Below are 14,155 nucleotides of genomic sequence, written 5' to 3'. Positions count from 1 at the left end.
CTTAACAACATCCAAAATTATAAGAAAACTGGACTTTAATACAATATTGTATCAGAATTTAATCTAAAATTAGTTTTTACATAATGCCTTGAAAACAAATATTATATTGCACTACCAAGGAGTGTAGGCAGCTACCATTTTCTGAAAGTTCTGTCAGTATCATGCTTCAAAATTACTGGTCAAAATTAAATTAATTGTGGGGAAGTAGCCACATATTACTGAAAAATACCTGAGAGTGAGAGGCAACTTTCACAGAATTCTAATTGTGTCTTGCATAAACAGGAAGCAAATCTAGTTTTTGATGCACCAGTACTATATTCATAAAATGTTGCAAATGACGTTTCACTATATTATATTTACCAGGTTTTATATTGTCTATTAGGATTAAAAAAATACAAACCTAGGCCTATTATTCCACAATAAGACCATGAACCAGCTTTCTATGCAGTAAATGTATAATTGAGAGTACTGTAAAGTTATAATACCTAAGTAATTAGGTACACCAAGGTTTAAAAAGTAGCATTGATCAGTATTAATGTAGCATCAGATAAAATTCAATTATAAAAGAGGCAATAGTTTCCTTCGATGACAAGTAAAGTAAACCATGAATGAAATTATGAGTCTCTGTATGGAGCTTCCAAGTCTCAGACAATGTTTAATTCTATGGAATTGAGTTGATTATGACTATTAATAGATTTACTGTACCGGAATATAAAAAGTTCCACCCTCGATATTCACCATCCTTAAAATCCCCAGGAACAGAAAGAGCCAAAAATTTGGAAAGACATTATAAACCACGTAAACTGATATAGCAGCCAAAATAAACTTCATTAAAGCTGCTATGAATCAGCAATAAATGAAGTTTAAACTAATGAGCTTTTTGGATATTGACATATCTCTAAATAGTTATATTTCAAGAAAAATGGAACCAAATCACTTTTCACATCAGTAGTAAGGCATTACATTATGTTACTAAATCAGTATAAAATGCACACAAAGCAGAGTTATGAACACAATCATGAAATTGGTGATGACCACATGAAGGCACAAGAATTAAATCACTGGAGAAATATATCCACAGAGAGTTTCACAAAAATGATAAAAACACAAAATTGAACTTCACAAAAGAATTAATGATTTGAGGCCTCATAGGAGAACAGGGTTATGTGAAATGGGAGCTTCTCGTTCTTGATAAGTACAAGTTGGTACGGCTGGAATCTGTTGCAAAGAAGGCAAATATATGGTAAGTGAGGTTGCAAAGGAGAAAAATATAAGGTTAATGAAGTTAGACTGAACAAATCATCCCACTGTAACAAGATTTTTTAGCAAATCTCAAACAACATGCTTCAAGTTAAGGGAAGACATTATATTTAATACAAGAGTCATGACGTGAGGGGTAATATGGAGGTAATTTTTCCGAATGAAAAGGAACAATTAGTTTTCATGATCCATTTAGTGATATAAATCCAGTGTGTTTCATAATTATATTTGTGACATAATATTTAAAACACAAAAATGATCTAATCATAATTAAAAAGTTATGCCTAAAGGTAATGTTTCTCAACATGTAAATCTTTAAACCGTGCTTCCCATTTCTAATGGGATACGTGCTACCCTTTGGTATGTTGTTAATCTCAAGCACTCCATTTAGTTAGTTTACTTAAGTGATGGGCATGAAACCCAAGGTTCTCAAGCCTATGTTAATATAATAGCCTCTATACTATGACCTTCAAAGCTCTGAGTACAAGATCCCATGTATAAAATGCCCTTTACAATAGTTTCCTCATCTTGTTAACTTTTTATCAACTTAATTTCAACCACCAACTACTTTCTTATTCCTTTTACATGCTTTAAATTTAAGTTTCTTTTATCTTGGATATTTCCTTTTACTCTTCATCATTCATATACGGTAGCCTTATCATTATCATAATATATTGGAAAATAATTTATAAAAAACTTAGGAGTTATTATTATTATTATCATTACTAGCTAAGCTACAACACTAGTTGGAAAAGCAAGAGGCTATAAGCCCAAGGGCTCCAACAGGGAAAAACAGCCCAGAAAGGAAAGGAAATAAGGAATAAATAAAATATTTAAGAAGTAATGAACGATTAAAATCAAATATTTAAAAAATATTAACATTAAAACTGATATTTATCAATACATAAACTATAAAAAAACTTATGTCAACCTGTTCACCATACAAACATTTTCTGCAAGTTTGAACTTCTGAAGTTCTATTGATTCAACTACCCGATTAGGAAGATCAATATACAACTTGGTCGCAACAGGAATAAAACTTCTAGAATACTGTGTAGTATTGAGCCTCATGATGGAGAAGGCCTCACTATTAAAATCAACTGCATACCTAGTATTACGAACAGGATGGAACTGTCTGGGAAGATCTGAATGTAAAGGATGGTCAGAATTACAAAAAATCTTATGCAACATGCATAATGGACTAATTGAATGACAGTGCCAGAGATTAATATCTAGATCAGGAATAAGAAATTTAATAGACCATAAGTTCCTGTCCAACAAATAAAGATGAGAATCAGCAGCTGAAGACCAGACAGGAGAACAATACTCGAAACAAGGTAGAAGGAAAGAATTAAAACACTTCTTCAGAATAGATTAATCACTGAGAATCTTAAAAGACTTTCTTAATGAGCCATTTTTTGTGCAATTGAAGAAGACACAGACCTAATGCATTTTGCAAAAGTAAATTTGCTGTCAAGAATTACACCTAATATTTTAAAAGTCATACAAAGTTAAGGAAATATTATCAATGCTGAGATCCGGATGTTGGGGAGCCACTGCCCTTGACCTACTTACAACCATACTTTGTGTTTTGTTAGGATTCAACATCATACCCCATAATTTGCACAATGCACTAATTTTAGCTAGGTCTCTATTAAGATATCCAGCAACCATAGATCTACATTCAGGAGATGGAATTGATGCAAAGAGAGTAGTATCATCTGCATATGCAACAAGCTTGCTTTCTAGGCCAAACCATATGTCCTGTGTATACAGTATAGTATGAAAAGTAATGGGCCAAGAACATTACCCTGAGGTACACCAGATATCACATTCCTATAATTCCTATGGTGCTCCTCAACAACAACTCTTTGTGATCTATTGCTTAAAATTTCAATAATTATGCTAAGAAACAACCCACCCACTCCCAACTGTTTGAGTTTGAAAACAAGGGCCTCATGATTAACACGGTCAAAGGCAGCACTAAAATCAAGGCCAATCATACTAACTTCCTGACCACAATCAAGGGATTTCGGTACAGTATTGGAGATTGTAAGAAGGGCATCACATGCTCCAAGGCCTTTACGAAAACCAAATTGCAAACTAGAAAACAGATGATAAGATCTCAATTAATACTACAATAAAAATAGATCCCAACCTTGAAATTTCCTGGAAACACTGCTAACTGTTGATAGTTGTTTTGCACACAAACTAAGACATAACCATAGAAAGAAAAATTATAAAAAAAATATAGGTTGGTTTTGAAGAGAGATTTGATACCTAGAACAGCTTCCAGAATCAAGGAAGAAAGTATAATAACGAAATGAAGACCGAAAACCAAACTACAGTATTATACATTTCTCTTACAAAAAAAGACAACTTTGCCTCTGGCAGGCTTGGTTTCCAGTCCTCATGAAGAAAACATTCATAAAAAATTCAGACATGAGATTAATGATAGTCAGACTTCACAAACTTCAGTCATTCATCCATTTAATTATCGCATTTATGCCCCTTGTTTTTATGCCCCCCGGTAGCCGCGGGGGCATAAAAACAATTAGAATAGCGCCAACGTTATCCCTGCGTGTCGTAAGAGGCGACTAAAAGGGACGGGACGAGGGGGCTGGGAACCCCCTCTCCCGTATAAAAAATCCTGTGAGACGTTATCAAAGAGATGGAGCTGGGGGGAGAGTAACTGCTCCCCGCACTCTAGTTTTGGGGTGTTTGAATGTGCGTGGATGTAGTACGATAAAGAGTAAAAGATGTGAGATTGGAAGTATGTTTAGAAGTAGAAGGATGGATGTATTGGCCTTGTGTGAGACAAAGATGAAAGGAAAGGGTGAAGTGATGTTTGGTGAAATGTCTGGTAGAGTGTCTGGAATTGAAAGGGGAAGAGCAAGAGAGGGTGTGGCTTTATTGCTGAGTGAATGGATGACAGGTAAAGTTGTGGAATGGAAGGAGATATCATCTAGGTTAATGTGGGTAAGGGTTAGGTTGGGTAGGGAATGTTGGGCGTTTGTCAGTGCGTATGGGCCAGGTAGTGAGAAAAGTGAAGAAGAGCGGAATGAGTTCTGGAATGAATTAACTAGGTGTGTAGGACTGGGTAGAAGGAATTATGTAGTTGTCATTGGTGACTTAAATGCTAAAGTGGGCGCTGGAGAGGTAGAAGGTGTCATTGGGAAGTATGGCGTACCAGGTGAAAATGAGAGTGGTGAGAGACTGGTAGATATGTGTGTTGAACAAGAGATGGTAATAAGTGCTAACTTTTTTAAAAAGAAAGATAAAAATAAGTATACATGGGTAAGAGTGGCAAATTGAAGAGTAGTAGAAAGGGCATTAATGGATTATGTGTTGATAACTAAAAGAATGTTTGGAAGATTGAAAGACGTGCACGTGTTTAGGGGTATGGCTAACGGTATGTCTGATCATTTTTTGGTGGAAGGAAAATTAGTTGTAGTAAAAGAGTGGGGGAATAGAGTAGTGGATGTAAAAGGGAGCTAGTGAGGGTTGAAGAGCTAATAAAACCGGGGGTAAAAAGTAAATATCAGGAAAGGTTGAAAATAGCATATGACGAGGTGAGAGTAAGAGAAACTGGTAATTTAGAGGAGTGGAAGTTAGCAAAAAAAAATTTGTTGGGATTGCAAGTGATGTATGTGGCAAGAAGTTTGTTGGAAGCAGCATGAGGAAGGGCAGTGAATGGTGGAATGAAGGAGTGAAGGTAAAAGTGGAAGAGAAAAAAAGGGCTTTTGAAGAATGGCTGCAGAGTAATAGTATAGAGAAGTATGAAAAATATAGAGAGAAAAAGGTGGAAGTAAAGTGCAAGGTACGTGAGGCAAAGAGGGCAGCTGACCTGAGGTGGGGTCAGGGACTGGGTCAGTCATATGAAGAGAATAAGAAGAAGTTTTGGAAAGAAGTGAAGAGAGTAAGGAAGGCTGGCGCAAGAATTGAAGAGACAGTGAAAGATGGAAATGGAAGGTTGTTAAAAGGAGAGGAGGCAAGGAAAAGGTGGGCGGAATATTTTGAAAGTTAGCTGAATGTTGAGGATAATAGGGAGGCAGATATAATTGCTGTTCCAGGTGTTGAGGTGCCAGTGATGGGAGATGAGAATGAGAGAGAGATTACAATAGAGGAAGTGAGGAGAGCACTAGATGAAACGAGAGTAGGAAAAGCATCTGGTATGGATGGTGTGAAAGCTGAGATATTGAAGGAAAGGGGTGTGACTGTACTTGAATGGTTGGTGAGATTGTTTAATATGTGTTTTGTGTTGTCAATGGTACCAGTAGATTGGGTTTGTGCGTGTATTGTACCACTATATAAGGGTAAGGGATATGTGCATGAGTGTTGTAATTCAAGAGGTATTAGTTTGTTGAGTGTAGTTGGAAAAGTGTATGGTAGAGTAATGATTAATAGGATTAAGGATAAAACAGAGAATGCAATTTTGGAAGTACAGGGTGGTTTTAGAAGAGGTAGGGGTTGTATGAATCAGATTTTTACAGTTAGGCAGATATGCGAGAAATATTTAGCAAAAGGTAAGGAGGTGTATGTTGCGTTTATGGATCTGGAGAAAACATATGATAGAGTTGATAGGGAAGCAATGTGGAATGTGATGAGGTTATATGGAGTTGGTGGAAGGTTGTTGCAAGCAGTGAAAAGTTTCTACAAAGGTGGTAAAGCATGTGTTAGAATAGGAAATGAAGTGAGCGATTGGTTTCCGGTGAGAGTGGGGCTGAGACAGGGATGTGTGATGTCCCCGTGGTTGTTTAACATGTATGTTGATGGAGTGGTGAGAGAGGTGAATGCTCGAGTGCTTGGACGAGGATTAAAACTGGTAGACGAAAATGATCATGAATGGGAGGTAAATCAGTTGTTGTTTGCGGATGATACTGTACTGGTAGCAGACACAGAAGAGAAGCTTGACTGACTAGTGACAGAATTTGGAAGGGTGTGTGAGAGAAGGAAGTTGAGAGTTAATGTGGGTAAGAGTAAGGTTATGAGATGTACGAGAAGGGAAGGTGGTGCAAGGTTGAATGTCATGTTGAATGGAGAGTTACTTGAGGAGGTGGATCAGTTTAAGTACTTGGGGTCTGTTGTTGCAGCAAATGGTGGAGTGGAAGCAGATGTACGTCAGAGAGTGAATGAAGGATGCAAAGTGTTGGGGGCAGTTAAGGGAGTAGTAAAAAATAGAGGGTTGGGCATGAATGTTAAGAGAGTTCTATATGAGAAAGTGATTGTACCAACTGTGATGTATGGATCGGAGTTGTGGGGAATGAAAGTGATGGAGAGACAGAAATTGAATGTGTTTGAGATGAAGTGTCTAAGGAGTATGGCTGGTGTATCTCGAGTAGATAGGGTTAGGAACGAAGTGGTGAGGGTGAGAACGGGTGTAAGAAATGAGTTAGCAGCTAGAGTGGATATGAATGTGTTGAGGTGGTTTGGCCATGTTGAGAGAATGGAAAATGGCTGTCTGCTAAAGAAGGTGATGAATGCAAGAGTTGATGGGAGAAGTACAAGAGGAAGGCCAAGGTTTGGGTGGATGGATGGTGTGAAGAAAGCTCTGGGTGATAGGAGGATAGATGTGAAAGAAGCAAGAGAGCGTGCTAGAAATAGGAATGAATGGCGAGCGATTGTGACACAGTTCCGGTAGGACCTGCTGCTTCCTCCGGTGCCTTAGATGACCGCGGAGGTAGCAGCAGTAGGGGATTCAGCATTATGAAGCTTCATCTGTGGTGGAATTGTGGGAGGTTGGGCTGTGGCACCCTAGCAGTACCAGCTGAACTCGGCTGAGTCCCTGGTTAGGCTGGAGGAACGTAGAGAGTAGTCCCCTTTTTGTTTTGTTTCTTTGTTGATGTCGGCTACCCCCCAAAATTGGGGGAAGTGCCTTGGTATATGGATGGATGGATGGATGCCCCCTGTGGCAGCGGGGGCATAAAAACAATTAGAATAGTGCCAACGTATCCTTGCGTGTCGTAAGAGGCGACTAAAAGGGACGGGACAAGGGGGCTGGGAACCCCCTCTCCTGTATTTACAATCCTGTGAGACATCATCTAAGAGATGGACCTGGGGGGAGAGTGACTGCTCCCCACACTTTTGTTTCTTTTGTTTGATGTCGGCTAACCCCCAAAACTGGGGGAAATGCTTTGGTATATGCATGTATGTACATATACTGTATGGAGAAATTCTGGCATCATAATAAGGCTAAATACAATCATCTCTCTTTTGATGGCAGTAGCAAGTGTAAATAGGGTGCAGAAAATGGCCAAATTCAGTCAATATCTCATTAATGAATTCAATGGCTTGTCCAGCTTTGTTAGAGATATTTCTCTATTTTAAAGGACGGAAGGTTTGTATTTGCATAGGAACAAAAAGATAAGAGAGGAGTGGATACAAGTAGAATAACAACCAAGTCCCTTCCCATCATCTCAAAATGACAAATTCGGAGATAATTTGTATTTTTCCTAACCAAACAAACCTTAGCTATTTACATAGGGTATTACTTTCGGCGTAGCTGAAATGACGAGCCATTAGATTTTAACGAGGGTTAAACTACCCCCGCGCTAGTTAGCACGGGGGTAGGGGAGGGGTAGCTAGCTACCCCCCCCCCCCCCACACACACACACTGGTGAGCTGCCTCACTTCACTTAGAGGTAGGACTTGTCTTGGGGGACAGGGCTGGTGGGCAAATATGTGTAAATAGCTAAGGTTTGTATGGTTAGGATAAATACAAATTATCTCCGAATTTGTCATTTGTTCCGTAACCGAAATACAAACCACGCTATTTACATAGGGTGACTTACCCTTAGGTAGGGTGAAAAGTCCCCAGCCTTACTGGCTTTGGCTTACCCGGGGACTCAGAATCCGAGTGAGCAGCACTCGAGAAAAAGTGTCCCCGCACCTCGCAAGTTTCTTGCTACGCAAGAGACGTGCGGCCTACATAAGCTTGTGTGTGGAGGGAAGAAGTGTGACTTGTCCTAGGAAGTCGACTGAAGTCCTTTAGCTGGAATTCTAGGCTAGGACGTTCCCAATACCACCTCGTCAGGGTATGGGGGACGCGACAGTATTAACTTAATACTGTACTAGGAACACAAGGAAGCATGGTTTACCTGCAGAGGCTTGAGGTCAGCTATACAGAGAACCCAGGATGCTGCTTTCCCCAAGAGAGGGGAGGATGAAGAAAGAAGTAAGGGCCAGACATACTTCTTTCATTCATGCAGTCTAAATCTGGGTAACAATGCCCTCAACCTTCTGCTACCTGTCCATTAAGGAGCCTGAGGTTAGACCAGCTGTTGTGTAGCCACCACAGGGCCGATAGAAAACGTATCGAAGCTCCTGTGGGTCACGTCCTGCAGGTAGTGGGCTGTGAAGGTCGTTTGACGCTTCCAGACTCCAGCTTGTAGCACCTGCGTCACAGAGTAGTTCCTTTTGAAGGCCAGGGACGTTGCGATGCCTCTGACATCGTGTGCTCTAAGGCGACGTGACGGAGGAAGGTCTGGATTCAGGGCGTAGTTCATGTATTATAGAATTATAATTTACACAAGGACCAAGCTGCTGAATATTCTCGGGTGTTGATTATGGGGGCCTCATAAACTCAGGAGAGCATTTGAGCTCTGCCATAGGTTAGGAAACTATGTCCATAAAAATGAAGAGGACTCTTAAAATTAGGGAGGAATCCTTTCAATCGATGTGATATAAAATATAAAATTCATTAAAGTTTATCTCTCTTAGATGTCAAAAACAAAAGGAAGAAAAGAGATTGAATTAGAAAAACAACTCTATAATTTCTTTAAGTCCACCCACAAAGATAATATTGGGCTGGCAAGGACTATTGCTCCTAACAAATACTTATGTAAGCATTAGAGAACTGCATTTAAACGATAAAACTTTGCTAAGGTAAAAAGACTCTATAATTACCTGTATTTAAAACAGGTTACATCCACATTGAATTAGAATCTAGTAAGTACAGAGGGCTCTAATTCCATTGGCTAATCTACCTGCACTGGTTCACTTGTCATATTGATAGAAGCTAAAAGGATGGCCAGCTTGAGCCAGTAGAATATCTTTATTATGACCTTTTCCTTGCATTGACATATAGAAAGAAATAGTTAGGGGATGAAGCTTATGGAGTTTAATTATCCTCAGAAAACAGTAAGATTAGAAAATGTACCAAAGGGTACTATGGAATAGTGATAGCTACCTTGAATTGGTTTTCCACTACAAAGTCAAGAGTAAATGACTGAAGTTCAACCTTCAGCATACATGAGTTTACCAGAACGTCTAACTCTTGATGACCCAACTTAAAGATGCAAATGCCAAGATTCAGAACGAGAATCAGCATGGAGATATCTTATTTTAGCTTGGGTAGAGGCTTAGTAAGACTCTTCAAGATCAGGAAAAGGTCTAATTTAGGATGTTTGGGCAACCTTTGAGGAATGACCTCTTTAAATTGTTGGATAAGCCTTTTTTATTATATTGGAGAACCCATATCTAGTCTTCTAAGTTCAAACACTTCAGTAATTGCAGCCCTATAGCCCTTGTTGCAGAAACTGACAACTTCACTACCAAAAGAAAATAAAGGAGTATGCAATAAAAGAAATCATGTGGATGATTGGATCAATGCCCTTCTCATCACCAATTCCAAAATTACTTTGACTTTGCTTGGTAAATGTTTTAGTTAAAGTCTTACCAAGTTTCATAGTGGCATCACCTTCCTCTAATTCAGAAACTCTGCTGAAATATTTCCATGTAAGAGGCTGTAACATCTTTAGGTATCTAGAAAATCTAAGAATGTGGTTGATGAAAAGAAATTTCTCTCATGCAGAACTCAAGGCAAAATCATCTTGGAGGAAGAGGAAACTTCTGGAGAAGGCGTTTTCAGCGAGGATTATATCTCTGAATAAATATCACTTACTGGGGACCTCTAACTTGATCATGGGTAAGTTTTGGTTAATTGGAGAAGGGAAGTACTGACAACTTAGTCCCTACAAAAGAATGTCTTCTAGCCTAGGATGTGATGAGCCAATGAGGTGATACAGAAATAATGGTGGGATCAATAAAACTGTCTCAAATGTTGCTGTATCTAGCCAATAGACCGAGAAAATTATTACTCCTTTAAACAGTACAAATAGGAGTCATGTTAAAAGAAAAGAACAGCCTTGACAATAAGCATACCATGGTTTGGAAGACTGGCTAGGCTTGGCTATGCTTGTTTTGGCTGTACTCAGATGATCAACTGAAATATTGCTCAAAGATGCATGTTCCTTTACCACTGATAATCTTTTGTTGATTTACAGACTGAAGCCAGAAATTTAGAAGCATGCAAAGTACTTTTGAGAGAAGCCCTCTCGGAACATCTATGATAGCTCAGTTGTGTTAGAAAAACCAGATGAATAAAAACAATAATGATTATGCAGTTGAGGGTTATGATCTAGATGCCAGCTTGTTATTGCTGGGCTTAAGAAATTTTGACCCAAGAACTACCTCTTAAAATGTATTTTGTTCATATGTTGGGGACTTATTCTAATAAAAATACACTTTTTAAAATAAAATCAGGCTAACCTTTTGCTTGATAGTTCTTAGCGACCACAATATTCTTAGTTAAAGAGTTGTCTACCAACCATCTGCTTTAATGTAGTTTTTATGATAGCCTTAGATTAAACAGGCTAAAATAAACCATGGAGAGAAATGGACAAGTAATATTAAACATTAGATTAATAAAATCGGGAAATTTTGACTTACTCCCCTACAAACTAAATTGACTAAGCAGTCTTTGAACATAAAATGGGGTGGGATTCCTTCCATCACCTGCCACTTTCTTGTATTTGGGAAAATACATACAGTAATCCATATTTAAACAGATAAAGACATACCTGATACTCCTGCTCAAATTATATTACCAAACTACTGGTACTTTCAAATTTAAATGAAATAAGAGTTGTAGAGGCAAGTCCCCATGCTGTACATGCAAAAGATTATATAAAGTAATGATTAAAACTTAGACATATGGTTAATTTTACTATCATGGTGCCATCTATCAGGACGACTAAGCATCACAGGGGAGATAGAGATGGTACAGGGGGAGAAATGGGAGAAATTTTATGGTTTTTAATTAAAGTTTAGAAGATGATCAAAGCATGAGCAACACCAGATAAAATTCAAATGAATAATATTGGTAAAAGGTGTGAAAATTTGCTCTTAAAAATATAAAGGCATAATTACTTACAACCAGTAACTGCTAACTGCAAAATCTGTGGTCCAGTGTCGGAGGGTGACAACGAATAACTGCCTGCTCAAGTGTAAAAAGCCCCCTTTTATCACCTATCAAAGGTGAAAGAAAAATGAAAAACAATACGAATGAGTCTAAGAAGAATACATAAATTAATGATAAATACTTGATATCCTATGACACTGCTCAACTAGTAACAGGGTTGTCAACACAAAAAGTGAGATAGATGACTGATGGGTGCCTGCGGCAACAGGTGGCATGTGTGCCAGATTATTACTGATTGTCTTTTGTTTAAAAAGATACTGTTTTGGGACATTCATAGACCAGAAATGTACGCATGCATGAATAAAACAGTAAATGAATGGGACTGTAAAGTACATGCATAATTAAAGTTTAATGAGAAACCTACTTGAAAATGTCATGTATGACCGTGGTAAAATACAATCAATCGATAGTTACCGCAAAGATTTCCCATTTTTCTGAGAAAATTAATTCATGGAATATTAAAATCCAGTCAAATCATCCTTAATTAGCATCTCCCTCATTAAATACAACCTCAAGAATATTTTGTTTATTTCAAAGGCTATTCATTATCTAATATAAATGCTTGTAATCAGTTACCTTTCATTAATTTTGGTAGAATCATTGTACAGGTATCTTGCAGTCTTCATATTCATAATATTCTCGTTCACTTTCTTTTTCTTTTTTCCTCTTTTTTGGAGGAGTCTTCCCAGACTTTGGTTTTCTCTTTGTACCAGTTCCATGTACATCTTTTAACTTATATTTTGTTGTAACAAAGCGCATTTTGTTCCTGATCGTTTTATCCGTTGGAAAGTAATAATTCAAGTGCCGAACATCCTCTGGATTCCCTTCTATAAGTTCTTCTTCTGCATATTTCTTTAATATAGACTGTATGATCTTAACGTTCCTCAAGCCACAAACAATAAGCTCTTCTATCTTTTTTAATAAGTTAGGATGTGTTCGGCCAAGTTTCCAGTGGTAATCACTAACAACATGTCCTCTATGAGCATTTTTCAAGGGTAACTTCATATGATGGTATTTCTCATATAAAATATCACAATTCTGAGATAGAGCTTCTTTTAGAGTTTTCATTTTTTGTTGCCTTTGTTTCTTTGTGATGCCATCCAATGCAAACTCGGTGTATCTGAAATTTAAAAAAAGGATAATTCAAGTCCCCATATCAAAGAAATAAATGTCATGTGCAGCATTAAAAACCATTGTTCTTTTTGTGCAAATAAATGAAATGAAAACGGAAAATTTATCTTTCTCATGGACTGAATCTTGATACAGTACTGTACTGAAAAAGCCATATTATAATCATAATAATGTATAACTATTATAAGAATTATCAAACAAAAACTTTCCTCTCGGTAATTCAATAATAAATAAAAATATGAAAGATACTGTTCCATTACAGCAACAACAATAGTTATTGTAAAAATCATATACTAATTTAAAACATGATATATTTGTTCAAAATTAAACATCCAACATTGTTACAAAAATATTGATTTGTATAAAATGAACAGCACAACTTCACTTCTTTTCAATTCATTGTACAGTACTATAATTCATTTACAAAAAAATTAATAATTACCTGTATATAAATAACTGCAATCACATGGAACTAAGAACATCACAATCCCATAAAAAAAACATCCCAAATATTTTAGGAAATTTGAATTTTTAATTAATACACAAACCTGAGTCCTTAAATAGGAGTACAATGACAGCTTAGTTGGAAATAGCCATTCAACTTTTAACAGCATGTGTGGGTAAGTGCTGCCCACTCAGCAGTCAGCTCTGCGTTCACTTTTGACCTTAGTCCCGGGACTTGTGGGGTTGTTTGAGGCGATAAGTTAACTTCAAGGACTCAGGTTTGTTTAGCTAGGAAATATGCAAGTGACTTAAAGAACTTGTGATTTGTTCCTTTACAAATAAAAGCCATCATTCTATAATAGGATACTTATCCTTAGGAGGTAGGAAGTCCATATGAATCAAACTGGCTGGTTTAGCTTTCCCAGGGAATTTCAGAACACGGGGTCCTGTACTGAAGTAGAGGTGATGACTCCTGCTAACCTCCAAATGACCTGAACATGAAGATGTTGCAGGTTTTAGGATAAAGCCTTAAAACCAGGTAAATAGTAATGGAAGAGCATATAACGGTGTGATGGGTATGTTGTTTAAATTTATGGTTATTATGACAAATGGGTTTGTATACATTCTATTCCTCCTCCCCTTCACATGGAAGGATAGGGGTAGATACTTTTTAACCAAACTTGTCTGAAAAGAAAAGATGCTCGATTATGAGGCTTACCCGCTTCTGACGTCTGGTCCAGCATATAACGGCCTGACTGCTGCACCCCATGGGAGAGAAAGAAAGAAAGGGGAAGGCCAGTTATCCTATGTTTTATTCTGGACTTATATCATGATCGCTATCTTGGACGAGATGCTTCTTGAGCAGCTACCTCCGGACCAAGGGCAAAGGTATCCAAGGACACTGAACTCCTGAAAGTTGAATGTGAAGGTTAGCTGGCATTTTCAGACTCCTGCCTTCAAGACTTGCACCATTGATAAGCTTTTCCTGAATGCAAGGGGGGAGCTAATAACCCTGACTTTGAGAGCTTGTGCCTTGGATACCTTGCTGGTTGCAGACTA

General features: G+C 37.8%; 1 protein-coding gene across 2 annotated transcripts in view; it reads right to left on the bottom strand.

Annotated features, from left to right (window-relative positions):
• Positions 1-324: 324 nt before the first annotated feature.
• Positions 325-14,155, bottom strand: part of LOC137652193 (calcium-responsive transcription factor-like) — a 56,961-nt gene continuing 43,130 nt past the window's right edge. The window contains exons 4-6 of one of the 2 annotated variants that reach the window (XR_011046218.1): positions 12,098-12,641; positions 11,474-11,568; positions 325-1,218 (exon numbers count right to left, since the gene is read on the bottom strand). Coding sequence is in view for 1 of the 2 variants with exons in the window: in XM_068385409.1 (XP_068241510.1) it covers positions 12,119-12,641 (523 nt within the window). In the remaining variant the exon portion in view is untranslated. The remainder of the gene's footprint in view (positions 1,219-11,473; positions 11,569-12,097; positions 12,642-14,155) is intronic. The other variant, XM_068385409.1, reaches the window with a different exon arrangement.

The sequence above is a fragment of the Palaemon carinicauda genome, chromosome 13 (genome assembly GCF_036898095.1).
Source record: "Palaemon carinicauda isolate YSFRI2023 chromosome 13, ASM3689809v2, whole genome shotgun sequence".
Taxonomy (NCBI): Eukaryota; Metazoa; Arthropoda; class Malacostraca; order Decapoda; family Palaemonidae; genus Palaemon; species Palaemon carinicauda.
Note: the sequence above shows the minus strand (reverse complement) of the source record. Positions and strands in the feature narration are given on the sequence as shown.